This window comes from Lepidochelys kempii, chromosome 21, assembly GCF_965140285.1.
Source record: "Lepidochelys kempii isolate rLepKem1 chromosome 21, rLepKem1.hap1, whole genome shotgun sequence".
Classification (NCBI taxonomy): domain Eukaryota; kingdom Metazoa; phylum Chordata; order Testudines; family Cheloniidae; genus Lepidochelys; species Lepidochelys kempii.
Window position 1 is genome coordinate 14,195,342 of NC_136400.1, and position 13,467 is coordinate 14,208,808.

At 53.4% G+C, this 13,467-nt stretch overlaps 1 protein-coding gene across 2 annotated transcripts in view; it reads left to right on the plus strand.

Annotated features, from left to right (window-relative positions):
• The window catches only part of ADORA1 (adenosine A1 receptor), a 70,939-nt gene extending 57,472 nt beyond the window's left edge, over nt 1-13,467 (plus strand). For both annotated transcript variants that reach the window (XM_073319939.2, XM_073319938.2), the window contains exon 3: nt 10,364-13,467. In XM_073319939.2, coding sequence (XP_073176040.1) covers nt 10,364-11,117 — 754 coding nt within the window. In that variant the 3' untranslated portion in view covers nt 11,118-13,467. The remainder of the gene's footprint in view (nt 1-10,363) is intronic.

Genomic DNA, 13,467 nt, shown 5'->3' on the forward strand with positions numbered 1-13,467 from the left:
CCAACTTTCTAATCACACAAAACCGAACACCTTTGCCCTGCTCCCTCCCTGCCCCTTCTCCGAGGCCCCGCCTCCACTCACTCCATCCCGCTTCCCTCTGTTGCTTGCTCTCCCCCACCTTCACTCACTTTCACTGGGCTGGGGCAGGGGGTGAGAGAGACCCATATAATCCTGGCAAGATAGGGTTGCCAGGCATCCGGTTTTTGACTAGAAGTCCAGTCGGCGGCGCAGTGGGGCTAAGGCAGGCTCCCTGCCCGGTTCCACACGGCTCCCGGAAGTGGCCGGCATGTCCCTGCGGCCTCTTGGCACAGGGGCAATCAGGGAAGCTCTATGCACTGCCCCTGCCCCGAGTGCTGGCTCCGCAGCTCCCATTGGCCAGGAACCATGGCCAATGGGAGCTGCGGGGACGCCGCCTGCGGGTATGGGCAGTGCGCACTTAACAGAGCCACCTGCCTGTCCCCGCACCGCCGACCGGGAGCCACCTGAGGTAAGTGCCGCCCAGCCAGAGCCTGCACCCCGTCCCACACTCCAAGCCCACCTGAGCTCCCACCCACACCCAAACTTCCTCCCAGAGCCCGCACCCCAACCCCCTGCCCCAGCCCTGAGCCCCCTCGCAGAGCCCGCACCCCAACCCCCTGCCCCAGCCCTGAGCCCCCTCGCAGAGCCCGCACCCCAACCCCCTGCCTCAGCCCTGAGCCCCCTCGCAGAGCCCGCACCCCAACCTCCTGCCTCAGCCCTGAGCCCTCTCCCAGAGCCCGCACCCCAACCTCCTGCCCCAGCCCTGAGCCCCCTCCCAGAGCCCGCACCCCAACCTCCTGCCCCAGCCCTGAGCCCCCTCGCAGAGCCCGCACCCCAACCCCCTGCCCCAGCCCTGAGCCCCCTCGCAGAGCCCGCACCCCAACCCCCTGCCCCAGCCCTGAGCCCCCTCCCAGAGCCCGCACCCCAACCTCCTGCCCCAGCCCTGAGCCCCCTCCCAGAGCCCGCACCCCAACCTCCTGCCCCAGCCCTGAGCCCCCTCCCAGAGCCCGCACCCCAACCTCCTGCCCCAGCCCTGAGCCCCCTCGCAGAGCCCGCACCCCAACCTCCTGCCCCAGCCCTGAGCCCCCTCGCAGAGCCCGCACCCCAACCTCCTGCCCCAGCCCTGAGCCCCCTCCCAGAGCCCGCACCCCAACCCCCTGCCCCAGCCCTGAGCCCCCTCCCAGAGCCCGCACCCCAACCCCCTGCCCCAGCCCTGAGCCCCCTCGCAGAGCCCGCACCCCAACCTCCTGCCCCAGCCCTGAGCCCCCTCCCAGAGCCCGCACCCCAACCCCCTGCCCCAGCCCTGAGCCCCCTCCCAGAGCCCGCACCCCAACCCCCTGCCCCAGCCCTGAGCCCCCTCCCAGAGCCCGCACCCCAACCCCCTGCCCCAGCCCTGAGCCCCCTCGCAGAGCCCGCACCCCAACCTCCTGCCCCAGCCCTGAGCCCCCTCGCAGAGCCCGCACCCCAACCTCCTGCCCCAGCCCTGAGCCCCCTCCCAGAGCCCGCACCCCAACCCCCTGCCCCAGCCCTGAGCCCCCTCCCAGAGCCCGCACCCCAACCCCCTGCCTCAGCCCTGAGCCCCCTCCCAGAGCCCGCACCCCAACCCCCTGCCCCAGCCCTGAGCCCCCTCGCAGAGCCCGCACCCCAACCTCCTGCCCCAGCCCTGAGCCCCCTCCCAGAGCCCGCACCCCAACCCCCTGCCCCAGCCCAGTGAAAGTGAGTGAAGGTGGGGGAGAGCAAGCAACGGAGGGAAGCGGGATGGAGTGAGTGGAGGCGGGGCCTCGGAGAAGGGGCAGGGAGGGAGCAGGGCAAAGGTGTTCGGTTTTGTGTGATTAGAAATTTGGCAACCCTAGCTGTGGAGGATGGCAAAATACCCCAGGGTCCTGGCCAATCTGACCGGGGGGCGGGGGGGGGGGGGGATTTCTTGCCAACGCCACATACGGCGATCAGTTAGACCCGGAGCATGTGAGCAAAAAACAGCCAGCCAAGCACCTCAGAGAGCAACCGCTCAGTGCCACCACAGAGCCCTGGCACGCCTGGTCCTACGTCCCATCTCCAGCTGGGGCCATCCCGGATGCTTCAGAGGAAGGAGATTGAAAAAACCAAAACCAGAACACATTGCGGGGGTGGGGGGGGCATCGCTTTCTGACCCCAGCAAGTGGATGGTTGAAACCTTGAAGCATGAGCTTGTAGGAACATGAGACACAGCCCTGGGCACGGGGCTCACTTCCAGTGTATGTGGCCTGCACTCAGTAACCTTTTTGGGGGGCCGCCACCATAGAAATAAAGAACAGTGATAAATTAACAACTTTCCATTATGACTCCCTCTGGTGATAAGTGATTATTTTCAGTCAGTGAGCAGGCAGCTGGGAATAAGTACCCAGCTTCAGCCTCATAAAAGTTTATCTTTTTTACAACGTGTCCTTTAAACACTTCCTGGAGAAATAGCTATTCTTTACAATTCTTCATAGCACTCATTGTCCATGTCTCTGTGCAGCGGCCTTCAGGAGTCTGCAAGATCTGAAGCAAAGATAGACAAGGGAAAAAGGAACAGAAACCTAAACTACCAGAGATCAAAGCTTTTTTGTCAGGGGGATTTCCGTGAGATCAGCAGCCATTCTGGCTTTTATTTCTGTGTAATCATAACTCAGATAAGCTGCATTTCAGTTGTACTTTCTCTTCCCCATGCACTTTGTCCAGCTTCATGTGATTAGCTGAGCCCTGTCTTCATTAGAGAACTTTTTACTGATTTATTTTCCTGGGGATCTTACTGGAATAAGATGTACCATTGTAAGAATTACTTTATTTGAGTCCAGCGCACCTGCTTGGGCTACTTGGAAAATTATAGCTATTTTCTACACACAAAAAATCCAAAGAAACCAAGAACATTTGTTTCGTGTGAAAATTTTCTCCAAAATTTTTAATTTTTTGTCAAAACAAAAGGGAAACATTTCATTTTGATTTGAATCTGAATGAATAATTGGGAGGGGCAGTTTTGAGGGTATTTCCCCCCCCCCATCTCTCCCTCCCCCTCCTTTTTCCACTGGAAAAGGAGGGGGAGGGGCCCAAAATCTGAAAATATTTTGTTTCAAATTAAACCCAAATGAAATTGAAAAATTTCAGATGACCCGGCCGTTTTCTGTAAAAACGTTTGTTTTTGCTGCTCGAAAAACATTTTTTGTAAAAAGAAAAAACCCTTTTGGATGAAAATTACATGTCTTCCGGTGCCATTTGTGGTTTGCCCTGCAGAATGGAATCATTATAGATAATACATGAGTACAGATTTCTCTAATGTGAACAGGGCCACACTCAGCCACCAACTCCGACTTACAATAATAAGAGGCTGCTGCTGGAAATGGAATCAGGCTAAGCTTTAAAGCAGACGTTGTTTTGAAAAAATACTGTAATTGTAACCTGAGTGTTGTGCTGTTCAGTGTGAATCTTCGCTGTCATGGTGATAGGTGGAGCTGAAAACCAAGAAAGAAGAAAAATCCATTAGCACAATGATGAGATACTGAAGGGGGATGTAATAAAAGTGTAAATTCATAGAGTTGGAGGCCAGAAGGGACCATTACATCAGCTAGTCTTGCTTCCTGCATAACACAGGCCATTAAATTTCACCCAGTTATCTCTGCATTGAGTCCAATAAAGTGTGTCTAGCTAAAGTCTCTCTTCTAGAAAGGCTCCAGTCTGGATCTGAAGACATCAAGAGATGGAGAATCTGCCACTTCCCTGGGGAGTTTGTTCCAAGGGTCAGTCATCCTCACAGTTAAACATTTGGCCCTGATTTCTAATTTGAATCAGTCTGGTTTTATCTCCCAGCCATCTCTCCTTGTTCTGCCTTTCTCCACTTCTAACCATGAGGCATAACAATAATGAATGTATTTGCTATTAATGTGATTTTTTTGAGCACCTGAACAAGTGCTGGGTACCACATAAACCCACAGTCCTGCCCTGAGGAAGACTAATTTCGGCATGACATAAATGAAGGTAAAAACAGTCCTGGAGATGGATGGAGGACAGAGGAGGATGAGGGTCCATTCACACCCCGATGGTCCCTCACTTCTCATGGGCTCCGTGGCTGGAGTTGAGTGTTGGGTGGGATTTCAGTGAGGTGAGGGAGTGGCGTGGAGATGGAAGAAGCATGAGGAAGAAGATGAAAGGGGTACCCAGGGGGCATTGGCAGAGCAGAGAGGGCTTGAGGGGATGACATAAAAGGGGATGACATCTATGTAGCGGTCAGAGTTTTATGCTGCTGCCCATCACCATAGGATCTGGGCACCTTTCCATGTAAAATAGCCAAGTCTCTAGTGGACTTTCTGGAATCTCTGAAGCTTCTCTGTTTTCAGGGTCAATCCTTGGGGTAGGATGTTTGGTTTTGATTTGGTTAGGTGTTATTAATTCCACTATTTAACTTTGTTTATTTATCCGGATAAGTCAGGGGTTCAGTAGAAGGGGATACCTGGGTGGGGTGTGTCGTTCTTATGGTGCAAAAAACCTGTACTGCCCCCAATTTCACATATTAGTGTCTCCCATGTGACCTCACACTAGTGCTGTTCTAAGCCCTTCTCGCAGTGTCGCTGACTCCTCCTGCCTCTTCTCGCATGCTCTTCGGGAGGCATGCTCACCATTATCCGTGCTGTAACGTGGCATTCTCGGGCACAAAGCAATAATGGTAACAAAGGGCAGGGAAGCATGTACAAACACCTATGCACAGGCATGTGCATACCTACACACGTGTGCACACAGAAACATGTACATTCTGATCCCACCTCTGACATAGACCACGGCTGACAGTTTTGTATTCCCACCCAATAAGCACTGGACATGGCTGTGGAGAGGAGCTGTCTGAGGGTCCCTGAGCCAGGGGTCTGTTCTCCCCCAGTGCAATTTAGGAAGGGGGGGTGCTATATGGCTTGTGAAACCATAGAGTACTGGGAACTGAATTGTGTGCGAGTACAGAGACAGAGGAGCAGGCAGGATGGCGGGTGACATGCAGATGCGTGGCCGTTACAAATGCCCGAGACGGATCGGACGGGTTATGTGGAGAGCTGATGGGGGCTTTAGGGCATGTCAAGGTTCCTCCCCCACTCTGAGCTCTAGGGTACAGATGTGGTGACCTGCATGAAAAACCTCCTAAGCTTCTCTTTACCAGCTTAGGTCAAAACTTCCCCAAGGTACAAAATGTTCCACCCGTTGTCCTTGGACTGGCCGCTACCACCACCAAACTAATACTGGTTACTGGGGAAGAGCTGTTTGGACGCGTCCTTCCCCCCAAAATACTTCCCAAAACCTTGCACCCCACTTCCTGGACAAGGTTTGGTAAAAAGCATCACCAATTTGCCTAGGTGACTACAGACCCAGACCCTTGGATCTTAAGAACAATGAACAATCCTCCCAACACTTGCACCCCCCCTTTCCTGGGAAATGTTGGATAAAAAGCCTCATCAATTTGCATAGGTGACCACCGACCCAAACCCTTGGATCTGAGAACAATGAAAAAGCATTCAGTTTTTTACAAGAAGATTTTTAATAAAAAATAGAAGTAAATAGAAATAAAGAAATCCCCCCTGTAAAATCAGGATGGTAGATATCTTACAGGGTAATTAGATTCAAAAACATAGAGAACCCCTCTAGGCAAAACCTTAAGTTACAAAAAAGATACACAGACAGAAATAGTTATTCTATTCAGCACAATTCTTTTCTCAGCCTTTTAAAGAAATCATAATCTAACACATACCTAGCTAGATTACTTACTAAAAGTTCTAAGACTCCATTCCTGGTCTATCCCCGGCAAAAGCAGCATACAGACAGACACAGACCCTTTGTTTCTCTCCCTCCTCCCAGCTTTTGAAAGTATCTTGTCTCCTCATTGGTCATTTTGGTCAGGTGCCAGCGAGGTTACCTGTAGCTTCTTAACCCTTTACAGGTGAGAGGAGCTTTCCCCTGGCCAGGAGGGATTTCAAAGGGGTTTACCCTTCCCTTTATATTTATGACAGGGCAGGATGTATGTGGGGTGGGGGGGGGTTGAAGGTAGGATTCTGGGAGGGTTGGATGGGGGTAATGATGGGACAATGGGTACACTCTGTGTGTGTGGTCAGGGGAGATGGTGTGCAAGGACTATAAGAGCCCTGTGTGAGTGTGGGGGGTGCAGGCAGGAGAAGGTGTATGGTCGGGCGTCTCCCTGGGGCATAGGTGGTATGTGTGGCGGGGTCTTTGTGTTGGTGGGGGTGGAGAGGCCGTGTGTGATCTATGTGTGTCACCAGGTAGGGAGGGCGCTGAGGGTGTTGCCCATGGGATGTGGAGGGGGTTGGTGTAGCAAGCTGGGCATGATGTGGCTGGGCCGTGTGGGGAAGAGGGGCAGGGCGGGCACTGGGAGGGTGTAGTGGAGTACAGGGGGGACCATGGGGCTGTGGTGGGTGTTATTTGCATTACCATAGCCCATAGGAACGCCCTGTCATGGCTCCATCCCTGTTGTGCCAGGCGCTGTCTAAACACAGAACAAAACAAAAGCCCCTGTCACAAGGAGCTTCCAGTCTAAGTAGAAGACAAGACACCAGGTGGATACAGACATACTGGGGAGCACAAGGAATGGGGTTTGGTGGCGTTGGGGTGAGAAGGGGTGGATGTCTGTGCATGCAGCCAGGGTGCGTGCTGTGCATACCATTACACAGGGGAGTCTAAGGGGGTGGGGGCTTGCACACACCCTGGAGCTTGGCAGGGTGATTATCATTTCCAGCAAGCTGAAGTGCCCTGGTGCAGGGTGGGGAAGGCAGGTTTCCTGTGGCCCCCCCAACACCCTCCCTCTTCTGGGATACCATGCCTGCCAGATGGCCACTGGTTAGTGGAAAGAGGGTGTGACACAGCCAGAGCTCCCTTCTGCAGACATGCTCTCTGCTGGGATTCAAATGCACAAGCTGTAAATATCTAGGATCTCAACAGGAGAGGGCAGAGATGCTGTCTGAGCAGCTCGAGCCCAGAAAGGGCTCTTCACCAGGGGCCTCTGGGCACTGGAGACAGATTCCTCAGACCGAGACAGCACCAATCCCTGCTGTAAAATGCAGTACGCGGAGGCGATCGATGCATTGCGCCCTCTGCCCACCCCACCCCCTGGCTCTCCGCACTGGCCCGGCTCCCCAACTACCTCCAGCCCCCCAACGCCCACAGCAGATTCAAGCAGCCCCATTCTCTGAGCTATGAGATACAGCCCCTCCCCACCATTCCCTCCCCGCAAAGTGATGCTGCTCTGAGGGGCCTGGACCAGGGACTGGTCCGAAGCCTGCTCTGCTCCCACTCAACTCACCGGGAGCCTGCGCACCCCACATCCAGCAAATCCACTAACACTCAGAAATGGGAGCTGCAGCCCGTTGGACCGGGGGTTCCCGGTGGCTCGCTCCTAGCTCTGCGGGGGCTGGAGAAAATAGGCTGCCGATGGGCATGGCTTTAGGTAAGTCTTTGTGAGTGGAGTTGAAACCGCTCAGTTATCATTCCCCTTTCCCCTGAGCTTGGCACCACTGGACTCAGGGTGGCGAAGGCACTGGCCTTCACAGGCGGAGGGGTACAAGAAATATTGTACTGCCCAATGGCAGTATTTAAACATCAGTAAAATATGTGGCATATACAGGGCATGTCCCACCCCGCTCCCCCTGAGGGGCTCTCCCTCCCAGCCCCCTCTCTATCCCAGCTTTGCTGCCCCTCCAGTCCACTGCCTTTCCAGGGGCTCCCCATCCTCCAGAGTTCTCTCTAGCCCTGGAGGTTCCTGCCTCCCATCGCTCCGAGTGAGGCATATCCCCCTTTTCCCTGCTCTGTCCAAATTCACAGGACCACCCCGAGTAGAGAGCGATGCCGCCTAAGCTCCCCTGTGCTTGCCACCAGCCAGCCCTTCCTTGCCTCCTCTACTCCCGGTGCCCATGCCTCGCCGTTCATGCCACATGGCGCCTTTCTCCTGAGTCACCCGCTGCTGCCCAGAGTCTGCTCCCTTTCCGGAGTATAAATCACCAACTCAGAACACGGGCTCTGCTTGCAAAGGGAAGAGCGAGCAATTCTCAGGCCAGCCGTCCTTCCCGTGGGAGCCAGCCTGCCCCTCCGGTTGATGGGAATCATTTCCCAGACGAGAGGTGGTTAGCAGGGGAAATAAAGGGGGACTGACTGCAGCAAACCCTTCTCCGATGGTAGATACACCAGAACACGCTTATGGTTACTGAATAATTTATGCTCAGTGCTCTAATGAGCTTAGCAGCCTTTCCTTCCGCACCTCCCCTCCTCACGCTGCTCTGGGGGGCCATGACACACTCCAGTGGGCTCACTCCACCCTCTGACATCCTGCGTATTAGGACAGCAAAAGCCCAGACAGCTGTCATTCAAGGTGACCTGCAATGGGTTTGAGCCCTTACTTTGCTTACTCATGTATAAAACCCCATGAAGTGATTCATAGATTCATAGATATTTAGGTCAGAAGGGACCATTATGATCATCTAGTCTGACCTCCTGCACAACACAGGCCACAGAATTTCACACACCACTCCTACAAAAAAACCTCATACCTATATCTGTGCTATTGAAGTCCTCAAATCGTAGTTTAAAGACTTCAAGGAGCAGAGAATCCTCCAGCCAGTGACCCGTGCCCCATGCTACAGAGGAAGGCGAAAAACCTCCAGGGCCTCTTCCAATCTGCCCTGGAGGAAAATTCCTTCCCGACCCCAAATATGGCGATCAGCTAAACCCTGAGCATATGGGGGTGGTACCGTTTCTTTCGGTTTGGTTTTTGCATCAGAGCTACTGAGCTTGTCTCCCCATTTTTTCTTGGGAGACTCGCTGGAGACCTGGCAGGGTTATAATACGACCAGCACCACAGAAGTGAACCCTGAGCAATAGGTGAGGGAGGGAGGTTTAGTCTGACTGCTACATTCCAATTTGTTGGTGTTCACACCTATCTAATTGAAATGCCCAACAAACAGTTGGTAGAAAGGCGTTCCTGGTTAAAGTTTCAACACCTCCATCCCTTCAGTTAAGCGTTAATAAAACTTTTGCTCCTCACCCTCTACACCCTCCCTAGAGATTTTTTGCAAAAGCAGGGAAGGCAAGACCTGCTGTTCTGATGGTAAAACTTTTGTTGGGGGGTGTGAAATAAAACCTTCCAGGCTTTATTGATTGGTCTTGACGATATTTTTCAAAGGGGAACAACCCCAGAATGTTTGCCTGTGGCAGGTGGGTGCGTTGGAAGGTTGAGCAGTACAGAGCACCACCTAAGACTAGACAATGCTCTGTCTCTCCTGACCCTCAGCCCAGGGCTCAGAGAAGGTAGGCCTGGTCCTCAGGAACTGACACATTAGGAAATGAAAAAGTTCTTGTCCAGAAGCTTCTCTTACTGGCAGCGGTGGAGCAGGGAATCGATTTCTCCTCCAGCCACCAGCTGGTACGGGAGGAACCTTTTTGCTGATTGCTGCCTCTGTGTCAGGACTCTTTTCTGTGGGGCTTCCCAGGCCACTCCACTCCAGCTGAATACAGCCGTACGGAGCTGGAGAGCGCCCTTGGGCAAAGCCCCAGAAAGCCAGAAAGTCATTCTGCTGGGACACCCTGACTTTGCCATGTCAGTGTCCCCCGCTATTTATGCCACACGGCGATGCAAAATAACATCAGGCCGTCGTGCTGTGGTGACAGTCCTGGCCCTTTAAAATCCCTCCTGACCGACAGGAAGGGGATAACTTTGTCACAGGATCTCAAGGCCCGGCCCTGCACCTTGTGTGTCATTTGCACGTGTGCAAAGTGAGTGTGAAATGCTCCCACTGGTGGGAGTGGAGTGTTCTGCTTCCAGCCACTGCTAACTTGGCTGGACTGTGAACAGGTAACCTAGAAGTGAATGGGCCATGGCAATTCTCTGACCCCCACCCTCTTTGGGCTTAAAACTGTCTCTGGCCTCTGAGGTCAACGTAAAACTGCTGTAAGACCAGATTCAGTCCCCATCCCTCTCTCTGCCCCCACAAAGTCTCACCCCCTTAGTGCAGGAGCTTTCTCCTCTCCAGCCTCTGACCAGCCTGCCTGTGCCTCTCTGCCTCTCCATTCATCTCAGCTTCTTGATCCGGGCACCCCTCCTGGTGCACCCCCACCACCCTCCTCAGGCATTCACTCTATGGGTGATGCTGAGGCCAGATTTTCCAAAGAGCTCAGTATCCCACATGCGCCCATCATGGGCTCTTCTGCAGATTGGGCCACTTGTTTGGGTGACTCCGTGGGAGCTGATCTCTCAAAAATCCCCTTTTGCTGCAGGGCATGGAGCTAAGAAGTGACCCAAGCTGCGATTTCACCTGTATCTAACGCCATGTGGTGTTTTCTGTCTCCTCCATAGGTACAAGAGTGTAGTGACACCCAAACGAGCAGCTGTGGCCATTGCTTGCTGCTGGATCGTTTCCCTGCTCGTGGGGCTGACCCCCATGTTTGGCTGGAACAACCTGAACAAGATAAGGAGGACTCAGGAGGTGAACGCCAGCCACACAGCGTTCGTCATCAGGTGCCAGTTCGAGAACGTCATCAGCATGGAGTACATGGTCTATTTCAATTTCTTTGTCTGGGTGCTGCCCCCCTTGCTGCTGATGCTCATCATCTACCTGGAGGTCTTCAACCTGATCCGCAAGCAGCTCGACAAGAAGGTCTCGTCCAACTCATCGGATCCTCAGAAATATTACGGGAAGGAGCTGAAGATCGCCAAGTCCTTGGCACTGGTCCTCTTCCTGTTTGCACTGAGCTGGATCCCGCTGCACACGCTCAACTGCATCACCTTGTTTTGCTCGTCCTGCCAGACTCCCAGCATCCTGACATACATCGCTATTTTCCTGACTCACGGCAACTCGGCCATGAACCCCATCGTCTACGCCTTCCGGATCAAAAAATTCAGGACCACGTTCCTGCAAATCTGGCACCAGTACATCTGCTGTGAAACCGACAAGAACGCTAACAACCTGGACAACAACGAGCTGGGCACCTGGCCGCTACAGAGAGCAGGGACCATCCCAGATATGCCGTTCATTGATTTAAAAAGTCCTTTTCATGTCCAAAGAGCAAACTTGGCTTCACCCCTTCCACACGCACACAATTGTAAATGACTGGTAGGGAAGGGGGAAGCAACGACCCAGGAGACCTGAGATGGTCAGACCAAGCCGACGTTTACCTGAGCTAGCATAGGGCATTATTTATTCACAGCCATTGTACTGTTCTGATATTGTAGCCTGCACTGTTCTTATCTTTTATTTTTAGGGTGAAGTGTATCTAGGTATTCAAAGGGGAATTGTCCAGTCAAGGATGTGATTTATCTTTAACTCAAATAAAAAAGAAAGACAGCAGCTCTGCAGCATTATGGATGGGTTCTCACTCCCGGGGTCTCACTGCGGAGCTCGCTCTTAGAACTGGGACAGCCAGAGGCTGCTCAAATCTAAAAGCGGTATGAGACAGGAGAGGGGCACAGAGTGGGACAATGGGGAAGTGGCTTGAGGTTGTAAATGTCCCCATGTCCTCTCTCCTACATCTCCCATAAGGATTCCTGTGATGCAGCCCCTCCCCTCACCGAGGGGGGAGAGTCGTGCATCATGGGAGATGTAGTCTGACCAGGGAGTCCAGCCTGTTATGGAGAATGGGAGCATAAGGCACCCAAACTATTACTCCCATGAGGCACCGTGGCAGCATGTTAAATAGAAACATTTCAAAATCTGACCAAATTATTTTGCTGAAAAGTTAATTTTCTGAGGGAAAAAACCCTTATTTTCCAACCAGATTTAGGTTGACGACATGAGGGCTAAGCTGCCCAAGTCTAGCAGGTCGGGCATCTGGATTTTAGCCAGAAAGTCCTATTTTTGAAAGGTTTGTCCCTCTCCAGTACTGGTCATGACTCTGCCCCCGGCAGAATGACCTCATATGCATGGTGCATGCAAGGTCACAATGGCTCATGTCAGGTCATGGCGGTAGGGTATGCCCAGCATTCTGGGGATGTGTCAGAGGCCACCCTGTCGTGCCCGCACTATAGCTTCCACCGGTGGAGTTGGGACACCTGAAACTCCCAGTGCAGATGCTCAGCCGGGGACTCTGGGGATGAGCCCTCGGGGACTACAAATAGGTGGTCTCTCTGTCTACACTGAACCCACAACTTGCTTCCAGACAGGCCTCTGATGTGGAGCCTAGCCCAGACCTTAACTGTGCTTCATAACCAGGCTAAGACAGGGCCTGACGGGACACAGGGCTACTTTTAGCTGCAGCTTCTCTCGCTCGTGCCTTGGCCTGCTTGCGGAGCTGAAGGCCTTCCCATGGTAAGCAAGGTTGGCTTCCTCAGGTTCATTAGCCTGAGTTGGTTGCTCTGGAAGCTCTGGAGCCAGATGGCGCCTGTATGTAGATGTCACAATGGTGAAAATACACAGACAGCCTTAACCAGCGCTGCCAGGTCAACGACATGGCAGGCCATGATCTGTGGACTGGCAGATATTCAGGCTGCCCTTTAGAGACATTGGCCAGAGCAAAAGCCATCTGCCCCCAGACTCCATTGTGGTAGAAGCTTGTATCATGGGGGCTGCAGCCTCTTTGTTCACATGCTCTGAGTTGTGAGTCACTGATCTGCACTCTGAGCTCCCCTAGAAAGTCTTCCACCTGAGGGAGAGCGCGCGCCCCGGAGCTGCAACCTCCCCAGCCGCAGGAAGGCGGGCGACATGGCCCCAGCTCCCTGGAGCCCAGCAGCCCCGAGGAAGCAGAGCTCTAGGGGGTGGAGTGTGGGCTGGGCCACACCTCGCTGTTTGGGAAGGCTGGGGGAAGTCACTTCCTCCCGGGCTCTGCATCCCCCTAGGGACGGCCCTGTTACCTTACGCTCTGTACTCACCCAAGTTGGGCCTCCCCATCACACTGCTGTTTTTACCAGTGTAGCGTCCTTATCAGCCTTGCCCCGCCACAGGAAACGATTCACCAGCTTAGCCCGTTCCCGCTGCCTCCCCTCTGCCAGAGCCTTTCACCGGCATGTAGCTACCCACCGCAGCACGGACACAGCTTGCTTGTCACTGGGACGTGCAGCCACATGCACGCTACAGCCGGTGGTGTGTAATGTAGACATGGCCATTGTTGCGTGCGCCCAGCTTACCAGAGGGTCCAGATTGTGCCGTTTGAGTGACATGTCCTTTATCACTTTATCTTGTGCAAATTTTATCACTCATTATATTAAGTTTTCTTCCAGGTCATTGGTAAAGATGTTAAATAGTGTAGGGTCAAGAACCGATCCCTGTGGGACCCCCGCTGGAAACAGACCCGCTCAGTGTCTCAGTTACATTTTGAGAGCTAGCTGTAAGTCAGTTTTTAATCCATTTAATATGTGCCATGTTGATTTTGTATCATTCTAGTTTCTTAATTGAAATTGCAATCAGTACCAAGTCAAATGCCTTACAGAAGTCTAACTATATTACATTAACACTATTACCTTTATCA